This window comes from Barbus barbus (genome assembly GCF_936440315.1).
Source record: "Barbus barbus genome assembly, chromosome: 31".
Taxonomy (NCBI): Eukaryota; Metazoa; Chordata; class Actinopteri; order Cypriniformes; family Cyprinidae; genus Barbus; species Barbus barbus.
The window spans coordinates 18,097,596-18,113,992 of NC_136759.1; the positions used below are offsets into that span (position 1 = coordinate 18,097,596).

General features: G+C 39.9%; 1 protein-coding gene across 2 annotated transcripts in view; it reads left to right on the plus strand.

Annotated features, from left to right (window-relative positions):
• LOC306851461 (huntingtin-interacting protein 1-like) overlaps nucleotides 1-10,787 on the plus strand; it is a 55,803-nt gene extending 45,016 nt beyond the window's left edge. For both annotated transcript variants that reach the window (XM_079387709.1, XM_079387710.1), the window contains exons 29-31: nucleotides 8,471-8,532; nucleotides 8,608-8,725; nucleotides 8,909-10,787. In XM_079387709.1, coding sequence (XP_079243835.1) covers nucleotides 8,471-8,532; nucleotides 8,608-8,725; nucleotides 8,909-8,919 — 191 coding nt within the window. In that variant the 3' untranslated portion in view covers nucleotides 8,920-10,787. The remainder of the gene's footprint in view (nucleotides 1-8,470; nucleotides 8,533-8,607; nucleotides 8,726-8,908) is intronic.
• Nucleotides 10,788-16,397: the final 5,610 nt, after the last annotated feature.

The following is a 16,397-nucleotide window of genomic DNA, read 5'->3' on the forward strand; positions in this document are numbered from 1 at the left end:
CATCCTCCTGACTTAATATTCTCAGACACGTTTAGCTGTGCTGCTCATATGGGAAATTCACGTTTGAATCTGGCTTGCAACGCTTCCCCCATAATCTTTTGTCATATTTCCATTATTCATTAAATAAGAATATCTCCAGCCATTTCACATTTAACTATAGCTATGAAAACTGGTTTACGGTGCCCTCCAGAGATACAGAAATGAGCAAGTCTACACAGTCAGGCTGTCCTCCACACAAGCTCTTGTGCTGACACTCTTCTCTGGAGGCAAAGGCATTTAAACAACACCGACCAGTCACATGGTGTCAGTGACATTGTGCTTCCTTTTATATCCAGACCAGCAGCAGATATTGTGAATGTTTTAACAGCAGCTAGTAAATACAGACACTTTTGGTTCATTGATGGAGAATGGAAAATCGGTGAAAAAAACCCAACAAAAAACATATACATATAGTATCTCACAGAAGTGAGTACACCCCTCACATTTTTGTAAATATTTTATTATATCTTTTCATGTGACAACACTGAAGAAATGACACTTTGCTACAATGTAAAGTAGTGAGTGTACAGCTTGTATAACAGTGTAAATTTCCTGTCCCCTCAAAATAACTCAACACACAGCCATTAATGTCTAAACCGCTGGCCACAAAAGTGAGTACCCCCCTAAGTGAAAATGTCCAAATTTGGCCCAATTAGCCATTTTCTCTCCCCGGTGTAATGTGACTCGTTAGTGTTGCAAGGTCTCAGGTGTGAATGGGGAGCAGGTGTGTTAAATTTGGTGTTATCACTCTCTCATACTGGTCACTGGAAGTTCAACATGGCACCTCATGGCAAAGAACTCTGAGGATCTTAAAAAAAGAATTGTTGCTCTACATAATGATGGCGTAGGCTATAAGAAGATTGCCAAGACCCAGAAACTGAGCTGCAGCACGGTGGCCAAGACCATACAGTGGTTTAACAGGACAGGTTCCACTCAGAACAAGTCTCGCCATGGTCCACCAAAGAAGTTGAGTGCACGTGCTCAGCCTCATATCCAGAGCTTGTGTTTGGGAAATAGACGTATGAGTGCTGCCAGCACTGCTGCAGAGGTTGAATGGGTGGGGGGGTCAGCCTGTCAGTGCTCAGACCATATGTCGCACACTGCTTCAAATTGGTCTGCATGGCTGTCGTCCCAGAAGGAAGCCTCTTCTAAAGATGATGCACAAGAAAGCCCGCAAACAGTTTGCTGAAGACAAGCAGACTAAGGACATGGATTACTGGAGCACATGTCCTGTGGTCTGATGAGACCAAGATAAAACTTATTTGGTTCAGATGGTGTCAAGCGTGCCTGGCGGCAACCAGGTGAGGAGTACAAAGACAAGTGTGTCTTGCCTACAGTCAAGCATGGTGTTGGGAGTGTCATGCTCTGGGGCTGCATGAGTGCTGCCGGCACTCGGGAGCTACAGTTCATTGAGGGAACCATGAATGCCAACATGTACTGTGACATACTGAAGCAGAGACTGGGCCGCAGGGCAGTATTCCAACATAATGACCCCAAACACACCTCCAAGACGAACACTGCCTTGCTAAAGAAGCTGAGGGTAAAGGTGATCGACTGGCCAAGCATGGTCTCCAGACCTAAACCCTATTTGGCATCTGTGGGGCATCCTAAAACGGAAGGTGGAGGAGCGCAAGGTCTCTTAACATCCATCAGCTCCGTGATGTCGTCATAGAGGAGTGGAAGAGGACTCCAGTGGAAACCTGTGAAGCTCTGGTGAACTCCATGCCCAAGAGGTTTAAGGCAGTACTGGAAAATAACGGGGTCCACACAAATTATTGACACTTTGGGCCCAATTTGGACATTTTCACTTAGGGGGGTACTCACTTTTGTGGCCAGCGGTTTAGACATTAATGGCTGTGTGTTGAGTTATTTTGAGGGGACAGCAAATTTACATTGTTATACAAGCTGTACACTCACTACTTTACATTGTAGCAAAGTGTCATTTCTTCAGTGTTGTCACATGAAAAGATATAATAAAATATTTACAAAGGGTGTACTCACTTCTGTGAGATAGTGTGTGTGTATTAGTGTATGTGTGCTGTCAATCGATTAAAAAATGTAATCGTGTTAATCACAGTCCCGGACTGTGATTAATCACGATTAATCGCAAATTTTAAATACTAGGATTTACCTGTAAATGTGTTGAAATAAAGGAATGCATGACAAACTAGTTTAAGGAAACAGAACCTTTCACATCTCAGCCAGCATGAGACATAATCCTTGTTATTCCTTTTTTTAATTGTCATTATCAGACTTTATACTGGCAATAAAACGTTTACCAAGCCACATCGCTTCAATCCCAGTACATATTTACTCAACTATTATCAAAAGTATTTCTAAATAAATACAACAAAACATTTTCTTGCGACCTTACATGAAGTATTATGATAAAATACATTATGAAAAAGAATTGGACCTGTTCTGCAGGTGCATTAGAGCTAACATTAGCATCATGCTACATAAGACAATTTACGAGATTAATAGTAAATTTTTACTCCGAACTCACTTTAAACCACCATCGAGTGTTTGTAATAACTTGCTTTTGCGATCACATGTGTATACTTTGGGCGGCCGCGGTACATTATAAATGTAGCCCAAAAAACCGCAACCCACGGCTCTGTCATTTTTCCCGCAACTGTATTTTCAAAATAGCCCAATTGTGCTGGAAAACCGCAACACTGGTTCGCTGTAGCCTTATCACATATGAGTATACATATTTCTCGCGCACTGTCTCACTGTTGCTCTATCTCTCGGACACACTCGCTCTCTCTCTCAATTCAATTCAATTCAATATTGCTTTATTGGCATGACTGTAAAAAATATAATATTGCCAAAGCTTGAAATATATGTGTAGAAATATAATAATGAAAATATCAAAATAATAGAATAAAAAAACATTATAACAATATAAGTCTGTGCTCGCTGAGCCTGTACTTGGTCAGGATCTGTCTCTGCTTTGTGTCTGTAACACTCTGGAGATATTCTTCTAATTCATATTTTAATTTTATAGTTCGATAGAGTTGTAATTTACTTTGTGTTTTGGTTTCGTGATCCCAATGTTCCAGATATATATTTTTAGATTGTTTGATAATTTGATTTATTTTGATGTTTGGGTGAGAAGCAGTGCTGGTCTGAGACTGGTTAGTGTTAGTAGAGTTAGTCAGGTTAGTAAGTCTCAGAACCAGCTGACTGAGTGGACTCTTTTCGGGTTTCAGTTCTTGGGTTTGTAGTGCTTTAAAATGTAGCGATTCTGTGGGACTTGATTTTAGACGCATCCAGAATTTGAGGGATCTTTTTTGTATATTTATAATCAATGGGAAACGGCCTAATTCTGCCCTACATGCATTATTGGGTGTTCTCCTTTGTAATTTTAGAATCATTTTGCAGAATTCTGTGTGTAGGGCTTCTGTTGGATGTGTGTCCCATCTAGTGTAGCTCTGATCACTGAGTGGACCCCAAACCTCACTTCCATACAGCGCTATGGGCTGAATCACACTTATCAAAGAATTTTTTTTCTTGATTGCGTAAAAACCCCTCGAGCTTTATCTTTGAGATCATTCACTGCCATACTGAGACTCCCCGATGCAGTGATGATCAGGCCGAGGTAAGTGTACTGCATCATGTGTTCTAGGGCGGTGCTGCCTAGACTGAACTGGTAGCTGTGTTCCTGACAGCTGGGCTTTTTCTGAAAGATCATAATGCTGGTCTTTTTGCGGTTTACTGCCAGGGCCCAGTTCTGGCAGTAGTTCTCCAGCAGGTCTAGGTGTTGCTGTAGTCCTGTATTACCAAATGACCACTGGAACCAGTTGAGACCTTGCAATCTGACTTTGCTGCAGTTGGAATTGAACTGCTGGTTCGTTTGGCCAGAGGAGAACTGGCCCCCGACTGAGCCTGGTTTCTCCCAAGGTTTTTTTCTCCATTCTGTCTCTGATGGAGTTTTGGTTCCTTGCCGCTGTCGCCTCTGGCTTGCTTAGTTGGGGACAATTCATTTCCAGCGATATCGTCGACCTGATTGCAATTCTTTTTTTCCTTTTTTCATTTTACACTATTGACACACTATTTCCTTTTTTTTTTTTTTTTTTTTTTTTTTTTTTGATATTGTGCAGTTGCTTTGACACAATTTACATTGTTAAAAGCGCTATATAAATAAAGGTGACTTGACTTGACTTGACTAGTCCCTGTGGGCTGGATGACAGCAGCACTAGATCATCTGCGTACAGCAAAAGCTTGATATTTTTGTCTTGTAGAGTGAGTCCAGGGGCTGTAGACTGTTCCAACTGCACCGCTAATTCATTAATGTAAATGTTGAACAGTGTTGGACTCAGGCTACAGCCCTGCCGTACTCCTCTCTTCTGGGTGAAGAATTCTGTATGTTTATTGCCAATTCATATTTCACATTTGTTGCTTGAATACATTGATTTAATAATGTCATAAACTTTACCCCCTACACCACTTTGTAAAAGTTTGTAATATAATCCGTTGTGCCAAATAGAATCAAATGCTTTTTTTTAAAAATATTTTTCCGTGTTTAGTCTGTTTTACGTGTTTATTGATTAGGGTGTGTTTAGGGTGTGTTGGGTGTAATGTGGTCAGTAGTTCTATAATTAGGAAGAAAGCCAATCTGACTAGGGCTCAGGACACTGTGTTCGTTACGGAAGTTTACTATTCTATTGTTTAAAATACTGCTAAATAACTTCCCCAGATTACTGCTCACACAAATGCCTCTGAAATTATTAGGGTCCAATTTGTCTCCACTCTTGTGAATAGGGGTAATAAGTCCTTGGCTCCAGATGTCAGGAAAACAGCCTGAACTAAGTACAAGGTTGAATAATTTGAGCACAGCTGTCTGAAGCTCAGGTGTGCTGTTTCAGCATTTCACCCAGAATGCTGTCCGGACCACAAGATTTCTTACATTTTTGGCTTTTGAGTTTTTTCATCAATTCTTCATGTGTAATTGGGAAGTCGAGAGGGTTTTGATTATTTTTATTTATGTTTTCATAAGTTTGTAGACTTTGTTTGATCTGATCAGAATTGTTAATGAGTTGTTTTGGAGGGATTTCTTTATATCAATTTTCAAAATGTTTTGTCCAAATGTTTCCATCTTGTATTGGCAAGTCTTGAGGTTTTGTTGTGCTCAGATTATTCCACATATCCCAGAACTGATTATGTTTTATTGAATGTTCTATTTCTTGTAAACTTTTGGTCAGATGGTGTTTCTTTTTTGCTCTGATAGTGTCTTTGTATTGTTTTATTTTTGAACAGTATTCAGTTCTTATGTCAGCGTTGTTTGGTTCTTTATGTTTCATATTTGATAATTTTCTAAGTTTTCTAAGTGATAATTTCTCTCTAAGTTTTCTTAATATTTTGCAGTCCGAGTCAAACCATTTTTCATCTTTTGATGTATTTTTAAAAAAAATATATATTTTCTTTTTCAACTCAGTTTTACAAGCTGCTTTTTTATGTGTATTTTATTTCATTTATAGCCAAATTAACTCCATCTTTAGTTGTTTCAAATTTTTAGTTAATAAATGTAGTGATTAGACTTTTAATTTCTTCAGAATTGAGGGCTTGAATAAATTTGTCTGTGCTGTCTGAAGCCCATCTGTATCCTGGTTGGATTTTATACATTTGACAGGTTTTGGGTATGTTGTGTGTTAGTGAGTGATGTGTTGTAATATAAATGTTAATTTGGTTATGGTCAGAAAGTGGAGTTTGTTGTTTGACAGTGAATGCACTGAAGGAGGAGGGGTCCATGTCAGTGATGGTATAGTCAACTACACTAGCTCCAAGACCTGAACAACACGTGAACCTCCCTAGAGAGTCCCCTCTGATCCTGCCATTAAATATGTACAGGCCTGAGGCTCGGCAGAGCTGCACTAATTCTCTACCGTTTTTATTTACAGTTTGGTCAAGATTGTTTCTTGGTTTGGCCAAAACCCTCTGAGTCTCACAAAAAACCTCAAAGACATGTTCATTGCCCTTTTGGATATATGTTATCAGGTTCAGATCCAGTTCTTGCTTTCAAGTCTCCACACAGCAGCACGTTTCCCTCGGCCTGGAAACGGCTGATCTCCTGTGTGGATGTTGTTCAGATATTCCTCATCATGGTAAGGGGATTCTGCTGGAGGAATGTAGATGGCACAAAGATTAGTGTCAGTGGTTGAAATGCCAATTTGATTGTTTAGTTTTAACCAACAATGAAATTTACTTAGTGTAATAATAGAAATGTGTTTGGCCAGAGCTTCCCTGTACCACACCAAAACTCCTCCCGAGTATCGTCCACGGTGGACTGTACTTAATTTAACTGAGGGTACAATTACTTAAGTAAGCAGTAAGTAAGTAAGTAAGCGTATCCTTTCGACACCAGGTTTCAGTGAGAATGATAATGTCAGCATCTTTGTTATTTTTCAGAAAAACTGGGTCTGTGCTTTTAGAACCAAAATTTGAAGAATGAAGACCCTGAATATTCCAACAACTTGTATGAAATGAACGCATTAATATTTTAGTAATATTAAAGAGAAACCTATTTGGTAAGACCGAGAGAAAATAACCTGTGAGAATGTATATGGTAAACAATTTACATCTGGTGCACTTTTTTTTTTTTTTGTCAATCTTAGTGCACTGTGTTTGTGCATATTGTCCTTATCTGTTGAGGAGCTGGTTGCACAGTGTCTGCAGCATCTCTTTGATCTGGCTCAGTTCACTGGCAGGTGTGGAGGTGTTGTGCTCTCGGCTGTGGGGGCTTCTCTTGGTGTGGGGTGGTTTTTGGTTTCTTCTTTCTTACGGGGGTTTGAGGGGCAGCAGGTGGATGTGAAGTTGGTGACTGCAGGTTTACAGATGTGTAGGGAGCCATTGGTGGGTGTGGTGCACGACGTGCAGTGTTTGTCCAGGCGATGTCTGTCCTCACCGGGGCCGGAGGGGGATGTCTGGGCATGTAGGGGTGAATGGGCCGGTGGTATTCTGGAGTTTGTAACAGGTGTCTCGGTGATCCTGGACTGCGACCCAGGGCTGCATCTTTTAGAGTCTTTGCAAAAATACGGACTCCGTCTTTGTGTAGATGATGTGCAGTGGTGTGTCATGTCTTGGGAGGAGCGTGGAGATTATGATTCGGGACTCTGGGAACTTTTTGCTGGTGATTTCTGCCAATTTCCTCACTGCATCAGAAGTACTGTTGCGCAGCGAGTGAAGGTCATTAGTCCCAGTGTGAATGATAATACATGAGGGGTGTCCTGGGAAGTCTCTGAGGATCTGGTGGGTGTGGCCTGTTGTGCTACATCGCTTTGCAATGACTTTTTGGTGTGGAAAGTTTCTGAGGGTCCAGGAATTTTCCATTAGAGTCCATGAGGAGGAGAACATCTGGATCAGGTTCTGGAGTCTGGGCAGGTGAGGCCTGTGCTGCTGCAGGTGTCTGTGTTTGTCGTAGGCACGCATTCTGTGTTTGTGTAGTTTGGTTTGTCTGGAGCTGTATTGTAGTGAAGTGTATTGTCTTTTGTGTTTTTCTGTAACTGTTCTCTCATTTCTTGCAGCTGTCTGGAAAAGTTCACTTCCTTTTTCTTCTTGAAGTTCTCTGAGAGCTCTTGGTGTTTTTCTTCAGCTGCTGGAGTTCATCTTTGAGCTCCTGGATGTAAATGTTTATGTTGTGTGTGTCTGAGAGTTTGGCCTGAGTGTGTTCTCTGAATTCAGTGAAGACCAGTTCTAGTAGGGCTAAACTGTCTCTCAGTTGACGTTCGGGTGGTGAAGGTGAAGCGGGTTACCGGGCCTTCTTCCTCAGAGTCTGTGCAGTTCACATGGGTCTCATCTCTCTCCTTCTCTACTCTGGCTTTTAGCAGGGGGAAAACCTCCTCAAATGAGTTCAGGCTTGCTTCATTGCCTTGCAGTAAGAAGGTGCCTTTAGTATAGTAAGTTATAGTGAGAATTGGGTTGTCTGTGTCTAGCATTTCATCTTCACAAATAGTTCTCTCTCTCTCTCTCTCTCTCTCTCTCTCTCTCTCTCTCTGACACACTCGCTCTCCGTAATCACACAATCCCTGCGTCCCAATACTATCCACCCTATCTGTCCTAAATAGTATTGAAAATTACTAATATCACACAGAATTTAGGATGGATAGTGTGCACATTGGGACGCAGGCAATGATTACCTTCCGCGCTGCGATGACGGCAAGAAGTTGGGGTCAAACCTTATCAAACGATTAATTTGCGTTGAAATATTAACGCGTTAAATTTTTTTGAATAATCACATGCGTTAACGAGTTAACGTTGACAGCCCTAATATACATATACATAAGATATTTTCATTTTAAAAACAATTTTATTGGACAAAAACACCTGCAAACAAGAAAAACACCTCAAAAGCCTGAAAGTTTTAGACATGAGCTAAAAGCCATACAGTTGCAATTTTGGTAAGTAATGCTGAATTCTCTCTTTCTTTCAGAAACAATGGACTTTTCTGCAACGACACTCACTCAGATCAAGAGGCAAGAGATGGATGCCCAGGTGAGAGTTTGTTAACCTGTTTCTCATGTCTTTATGCAAGTATGTGAACAATTCTGAGTGTTTAACATGTCTCAGGTGCTGGTGCTGGAGCTGGAGACTCGGCTGCAGAAAGAGCGGGAGCGACTGGGTGAACTGAGGAAGAAGCATTACGAGCTCGCTGGCGTCGCAGAGGGCTGGGGAGGAGAGGAAGATGGTAAGACCCCTAGTTAAACCACAACCATCTGTCTGTCAACAACACAATACAGTCTGACCATCAGCCAAAACTGAGTTCCCTAGCGAACAGAGTGGATTGAGATTTATTTTTTTTATCAAGCTAATTGGTGCAAAGGGTGTGTCGTGTTTGCTCATACATAATTCTTTTTGTGTTTGTCCACAGGAACGGGTTGAGACTCGCCGCGTTCTGTGCAGCAGCCCTACAGACGGAGCGCTTGACGTCTTTATATACATGCTATCTTTCCCTTCTCCCTTTTTATTGTACTTTTTAACTCTTTGATTTCTTTATTGTACATTAAAGCCAAAAAAAGGTGCTTTTTTTCTAACCTGCTCCCTCCCCTGCCCATGGAGTCTGGAGATGTGAGGAGTGTGACAGTATTGCACGACGAAGGGGGGAGAGGAAGGAAGTGGGTAGCACACCACCTAGTGGACAGAGAGGGAAGTGCAGGCTCGCTGAACTGTCTGAGTATTTCATGTCCTCTTCCTCCTTATATGGAACGGAGAATCTTCCCCAAGTAGAACAATCCAGTCTCCCCATGAAACATCCCATGATGCATTGCACAAGGGTGAGTCACCCCATTTTGTAGGAAATGACACTGTCCTGTGATTCTTCCGGACTCAACTTTTACAAACAACAGCAGTGTGTGACTTCCACCTCTCAAATGCATTCCTTAATGTTGCGCAGGATCGCCCTCGTCTGGGTCCGTCCTTCCCTAGTCCCCTAGCAGTGGTCACTGGACTAAAAAGATTAATAGATGATGACCTACTGTGGACTAACATTTGATGAAAACACTAGCAAACTCAACCGAGACTCACTTTTTCTGTATTTAGTATTTTTTAAGCTTTCCTTTGATTATGTTCCCGAGGCATTCATTTTATAGGAAAACCCTTAATAGATTTAATCCACTGGCTTTTTACTGTTCCACCATGTTGACTTATAGGGACAAACTGCGAAATAGCTCATATTGTCCTGATGCGTTTCACCAATTTCAAGTCCATGACTGAATATGAACTGACTGTTTTTGTGAGACCACACGTTGGGCTAGAGCTCATCGTTTTTGTTTTATAGCTCTATTTAGGTCGTAGTTTCTTCAGCACAGATGGATATGGCACCATATTGTATTAGTAACGGTCCCTCAAACGGTCCCGTACGGTTTACACACTGTTAATACGACAGTATCTGTTAATTCCTGTTGTCTTCTTCCAGCTCCACATACGCGCACCCCTTCACACTGAGGCGAGGAGAGACGTCCGTGCCTTCCAAAAGGGAAAAAGGGTCACATTCCCTTACAAAGACCTTTAAAATCGTGATCTGAGTAGCATTAGGACCGTGTTTTAAATTTGTAGTTTGGTGTTGCGAACTGAGATCATGAAATCAAGTAGAGTGTGGTGTGAGAACCGATGTAGCCATCCCTGTGTTCAACTCTGGTGTGTTTCATTTGGAATTTTGAGCTTCCCTTTTTAAACTGGATATTTGAAAGAAAAACAAATGCTACGGAGCCCCTAAGGGGACATGGTGATGGAAAAAATGAGATTGGATGAAAAATTACATTTCACTGTTCTCTCGTAAAAGGGTTCAATTCTCCTGGGAAACTTGACTTCGTTCGCAAATCTTTGCTTTCACTCAAAAACGCACAGAAATATAGTTTTTCCTTCTACCTTGCATTATTTCCATCGCAACACACATACAAAAGTTTTTCTAGGAAATGCAACAGTTTTGCGAGAGAATGCAAAGCTTCTCATGGGAACCTAAAAGTTTTGTGAGGAAGCGCTAAGTTTCTCTAGGAAATGCAAAAATTTTACAAGAAGTTTTGCAAGCGAACAGATTCTTGAGGAACGTAGGTTTTGCAATTGATAGCTAATATACTGAAGGAATGCAAAAGTTTTGTGAGCGAACACAAAGTTTCTTGGGGAACAGGTTTTGATATTGAATGCAAATATATTGAGTGAACGCAAAAATTGAGAAAAATGCAAATGTTTTGCGAGCAAACCGAGTTTCTTAGGGAAGGAAGAATTTTTGAGAGCGAACGCAAATATATTGTAAAAAAAAAAACATTTCCTCCTCCTCCATCTTTTTTCCATCACACTCTTTTTAGGAGCTCTGTAAAATGCAAAATTTCATTTGAAAATTATTTTGCTTAAAAAAAATTAAGTCTCTTTTAGAATTGTACATATTTTTTAGTATATACAGTACAAATATTACCATGATGTATAGCTACTTACAAGTGTACTTTACAATTTAAATCTTATAGTAACTCCTATAGTAAAGAATTTAAGGGAGAATTGTTTATATATATATATATATATAAAATGGGCTTAATTTTCTCTACGCAAAATAAAATTCATTTTTGGGGATTTATATATATATATATATATATATATATATACACATTTCCTGACTTTTTTCATGAGATTAACACAAAATGGAGATGCATGAAGAATGTTAAGTTAAATGCATTGGGTTCAAGAGGTCTGTCCACTTCTGTCAAAGCAATGTAGACCACATAGCCTTGTAGACCACCACTGTCTGCCAGCAGCACAGCTCTCACCAGGGCTCACAGGGACTTGCAGTCTTGTAGTCATCTACAAACCAGGGTTACCTCAACTTCTCCACAAACTACCAGTCAGTAACTACAAAAGAGGAAATGATTGAGTTTAAGGGTCCTGTAGACTCAATATGAACATGCGTTGGGTAAACCATGAGTGCGTGTGTGTGTGTTCTTTAATACTAATATAACGTGTGTGTTTGGGTGGATGCTGTGTGACTGAGATATGATATATACTGTATATCCCTTATGTTGTTATGTCTTAATACCCTCATATTGTTTCACTCGTTGCACTGCTTTGGCTGTTATGTTAAGTTGCGACACTGGGTATTTAATTTCCGTTTTTTGGAGTGTCATCATCTCTAGATTCGGTTGTCTAGTCTTACCAGCTCAGCCAGCCTCTAAACTGCCTCTCACTTTTGTTAATGGAGAAAAAAAACAAGACTGCTCAGTAACATTTTGGAGAATATCTTTGTATGATATATACTAAAACTGTGTGTGGGTTTGTTTTGTTTTTCAGTTTTTAAATAAATATTTCACTCATTGATATAACCACTGTTTTGTCTTGATTCCGCTTGCGTAGACTTTTGTGTTACGTCATAATAATTGATATTACTGTCTGCATTGTTGAGGTTTTTGGAAGCCAGAGGGAAAGATCTTGACGCAAGTTTGTGTAATTATTCAGATTAAGCAACCGGTGAGTTATTCTGTTACATAAAATGATTTGTTCAAGCAATAAAAACAATGACTGAATCTGTTGACATGCTGAAGATTATCCCACCAGGTGTCACTAAATATTACAGCATGAGTTCATGCAGGTCAGAGAAGCTCATCTTTTGTTTGTCTATAGTCTGAAGCTACCTTGTAACACTTTCTTTTCCACACTCATATGGGAATAAACAATCAGAGGAGCAGCTAAAAACACAGAACAAATAGTAAATACAAATGTAGTTGTTTGTTCCATTTCTAGCTACATAAAAACATATACATTATAGGTAGGCATTTTTCAAAAATACATAACCCTAAATGGTACACATTCATATATATAATATATATATATGTTCTTTTGAAAGGGAACCACCTCAATGACAGTTTTGTACATTGCCCTCATTAATCAACAGAAACAGGACTGTGAATGAGCCCAATATTTCATCTGTTGTCCCTGACCAGTTATTAAAAAGGCGAACTAAAGTTAGAATAAATCCCATATATGACATGATTTATTAAATTAATTTAGACCATTCCAATACATTTGGAAAATATATTGGCACATTCATGTGAATGCATAAACATAGGGAAAAAAATCTTTGCAGTTATCAATGACACACCAGATCAAGTCGAAGGGAGTTTGTTACAGTTACGTTTGTCATTTCATGAAGTTATGAAGTTATTACGTGAACTTCAGACACGTTTCACTCAGTTCGACAGCAAGAGAGTACAAACATGCTTTTAGTTGTACGTAGTATATTGTGTAGTTTAACCTACTGTAAAATGTCTCTAAATTATAGACTATAAAATATTTAGATTTCCAACCACCAAAGGGCATCACTGACTGACAACTGAAACCTTGACCTCATGACCTCATTTGCAGCATTTACTTTGGACGCTATTTGTTTAATGTTTATGGTCTTTTAGCCTAGGATAGGATATTTAGAAATTGTTGATGTAATGTCTACTGCTTACTGCCTACCCCAACCAAAATTAAATACATAGGCCTATTTAACAAACCCATATCTGGGATTATTTGATTTCAATACAATGAATATTACAATACAATATTGCATTATAATTAATATTCAAGATTTACAATGCAATCTTGCTCGGAGTGACATTCTTGGAAACGGAGTTCAGTTTCTGTTAAGTTATGAAGCGCGTAAATTTGATTTGCTGATGTTTTAATTGACCTAGGTCCACATGTTTTTTACTAGCGTGACAGTTTGCATAGGAATTAGGTCTTTGAATGAAACTTTGACGTTAAAGTGTTCGTTTGCTGATCTCATGTTCGCTACTGTAACAAAGATTAGCTTTACACGCGCTCACTTTTAAGCGTGGAAAACGCCCGACTTCAAATAAATAACGTTAACCCTTCACGTTCTAAGGATGTTTCCATTGTACGCATGTACAAGGAAACTTCAGATACAAATTCCTGACTGGTTAGGTAAAGTTTACTCATGAAAATATGATTTCTTAATCATTCAATAGAATGTGTGTGAGTGGCGTTACTTATGATGTCTTAACATGAAGCCACAAGCAGTAAATACACTGACCGTTCTAAAATAGAATCTTCGCTTATCCAGATTAAAGTAAAAAGGACGGTTTGTGCTACAAAGTGTCGTTTAGGAGAAAAGCGAGGACACGAGAGTTGAGTAGTATGAGCAACTATTGATTAAGCTGCATCTAGCAGTGCAATGCGGTGTGTAAACTTCATACGACTTCCTGACTTCAGTCATCTTGCCTTTAGCCAGCGTTCAGGGCAGGTTTTCTTTGGCCTAACTGCTGCTTTTGGTCGGAATGGTGGGTTAACTTTGCACTGTGGATATACTAACCCATCATCCTTCATTGATGAACTTATCGCAACCTTTCAGAAGATGAGTTTCAGTAATGGGACTCAAGAATTTGGAGCAGCATCACTTTCATATTCTAAATGCCAGGGTCAAACCCCAGCTTTTGGACAGGCCCCTGTTCATTATCGAGCCCCAACCTTCTACAAGGCCCCTGCTCGCCGTCAGAACTGCACATTTAGGCAGACCTCTGCTCATGGTCGAACCCCAAACCTCTGGAAGACCCCTGCTTCCAGTCAGGTCCCAGGTTTTGGACAGACACCTGCTCACATTTGGAACCCAGCTTTTGGGAAGACACCTGCCTTGGGTCAGACCTCAGCTTTTGGGCAGACCGATGGGCACGGTCGAACCCCAGTGGGTACTTATACTGGCCAACCATCATCCTCCATAGATAAACTAACTGCAGCCTTCCAGAGAATAAGTTTGAGTGTCACGAATTGCTCCCGCAAGCGCCCTGCTACTGCCTTATGCAGACTGGTAGGTACAGTCAAGCCACAGTCCTGAGCATAACTAGCGTTAAAGTATTTGTTTTAAATATACTGTTCAATCTAATCCATTGAATCACTCTTTGTGTTCTTTAAAAGGGAATGGATACAGATGATACTCTGAAGATGTCAAGACATTGCAAAAGACCCAGATGCTTCTAGTTCATGTCCATGACTTTTTATTAATGTCTAATAAAAGAATGTATATGATATTCATTTGTGACATCCATTTCATGGATTCATGTTCATTTAATTATGATGGTTTCTAAGGTGTATTTCTGTGCTATATATATATATATATATACACAGTGCCCTCCAAAAGTATTGGAACAGTAAAGACAAAATTGCTCTGTTGGCTGTGGAGTCAAGACATTTACAAATATGATTAAAAGATGAATATGAGACAAAACTACAGAATGTCACATTTTATTATTAGCCCTTTCAACCCATAGATGTTTTACCAGCTAAGAAGTTCAGCACTTTTAGAGTTTCATCCCTCTATCTGATGTGAGCATAAGTATTGGAACAGTTGCCTCACAGGTCTTTCTCACTCCCCCCACCTACAATCCTTGCCGGACATGAGACTCGAACCCACGACCTTTGGGTTACAAGCCCGACTCTATCCATTAGGCCACGACTGCCCCACAAATGTGTCGTATCAGTTATATCCATTACTTCTGCATTCTGAATCTTGCATTCGATGATGACACACACAAACCAGGATGAAGATGAGGGAGCTGACTTTGAGAGAAAAGTAAGCAATTTGGATGCTAAAAGAAAAGAGGAAGTCAATTAGAGCTATAGCAAAAATAAAGGGCATGGAGAAATCAAGAGTTTGGAAACCACCAGCGACAACAGCAACCAACAACTACCTGATCGGCTGAGAAAACAACAGTAGTTGATGACAGACAAATCATAAAAGCTGTGAAAATGAACCCTAAAAGACGTGTCTGTAAAACTACCAACAACTTCCAGAAAGCTGGGGTGATGCTCTGACAATCTACTGTCCTCAGGAGACTTTGACACAGAATTACAGATGCTACACAGCAAGATGCAAACCTCTGACCAGCAAACAGGAACTGTGTTTATGGACCGAGACAAAGATGAACCTTTATCTAAGTGATAGGAAAGCAAAAATGTGGAGAAAAAAAGGGAACTGCAATGATCCCAAGCATACAGCCTCATCTGTAGAGCATGGTGGAGGTGGTGTCATGGCATGGGCATGCATGGCTGTCTCTAGAACAGGCCCTCTCGACTTTACTGATGACTTAATGTATGATGGCAGTAGCAGAATGAATTTGGAAGGGTACAAAACCATCTTGCCTACCAATATTCAAGAAAATGCCACCAGATTCATTGGGAAGTGCTTCATATTGCATCAGGACAATGACCCAAAACACCCTGCCAGTTCAGTCAAGGAATTTATAAGGGCAAAGAAATGGAAAGTCTTAGATTGCCCAAAACCATCTCCAGATTTAAATCCGATTGAACATGAATTTCACCAGCTGGAGAGGACAGGCAGAAACTCCCCAAAACAAGCAACAATTGGAATTGGCTTCATTAAAGGCTGGGGAAAGCATTTCAAAGGATGAGACCAAGAGTCTGGTGATGTCTACGGGTCACAGACTCACTGCTGTGATTGTGCGCAAGGGATCTGCAACTAAATAATAGCTTTTAATCTTTTATATCTGCCTTATGTTCAACTGTCCCAATACTTATGCTCACATCAATGAGTGGGATGGACTCTAAAAGTGCTGTTCTTTTTATTTGGTGAAACATGTATGTGTTGAAACGGTTAATAATAAAATGTGACATTCTGTAGTTTTGTCTCATATTAATCTTTTAATCATATTTGCAAATGTCTTGACTCCACAGCCAACAGAGCAATTTTGTCTTTACTGTACCAATACTTTTGGAGGGCACTGTATATATATCATGTAGCACTCCGTTTCTCGTAGCAAGTGTCTCTCTCACACACACTCGCACATAAAGATTTAATACAATTAGGTGTTAAATCACCAATTTACATACAGGATTTTAATTATTAATTAATTTAAATA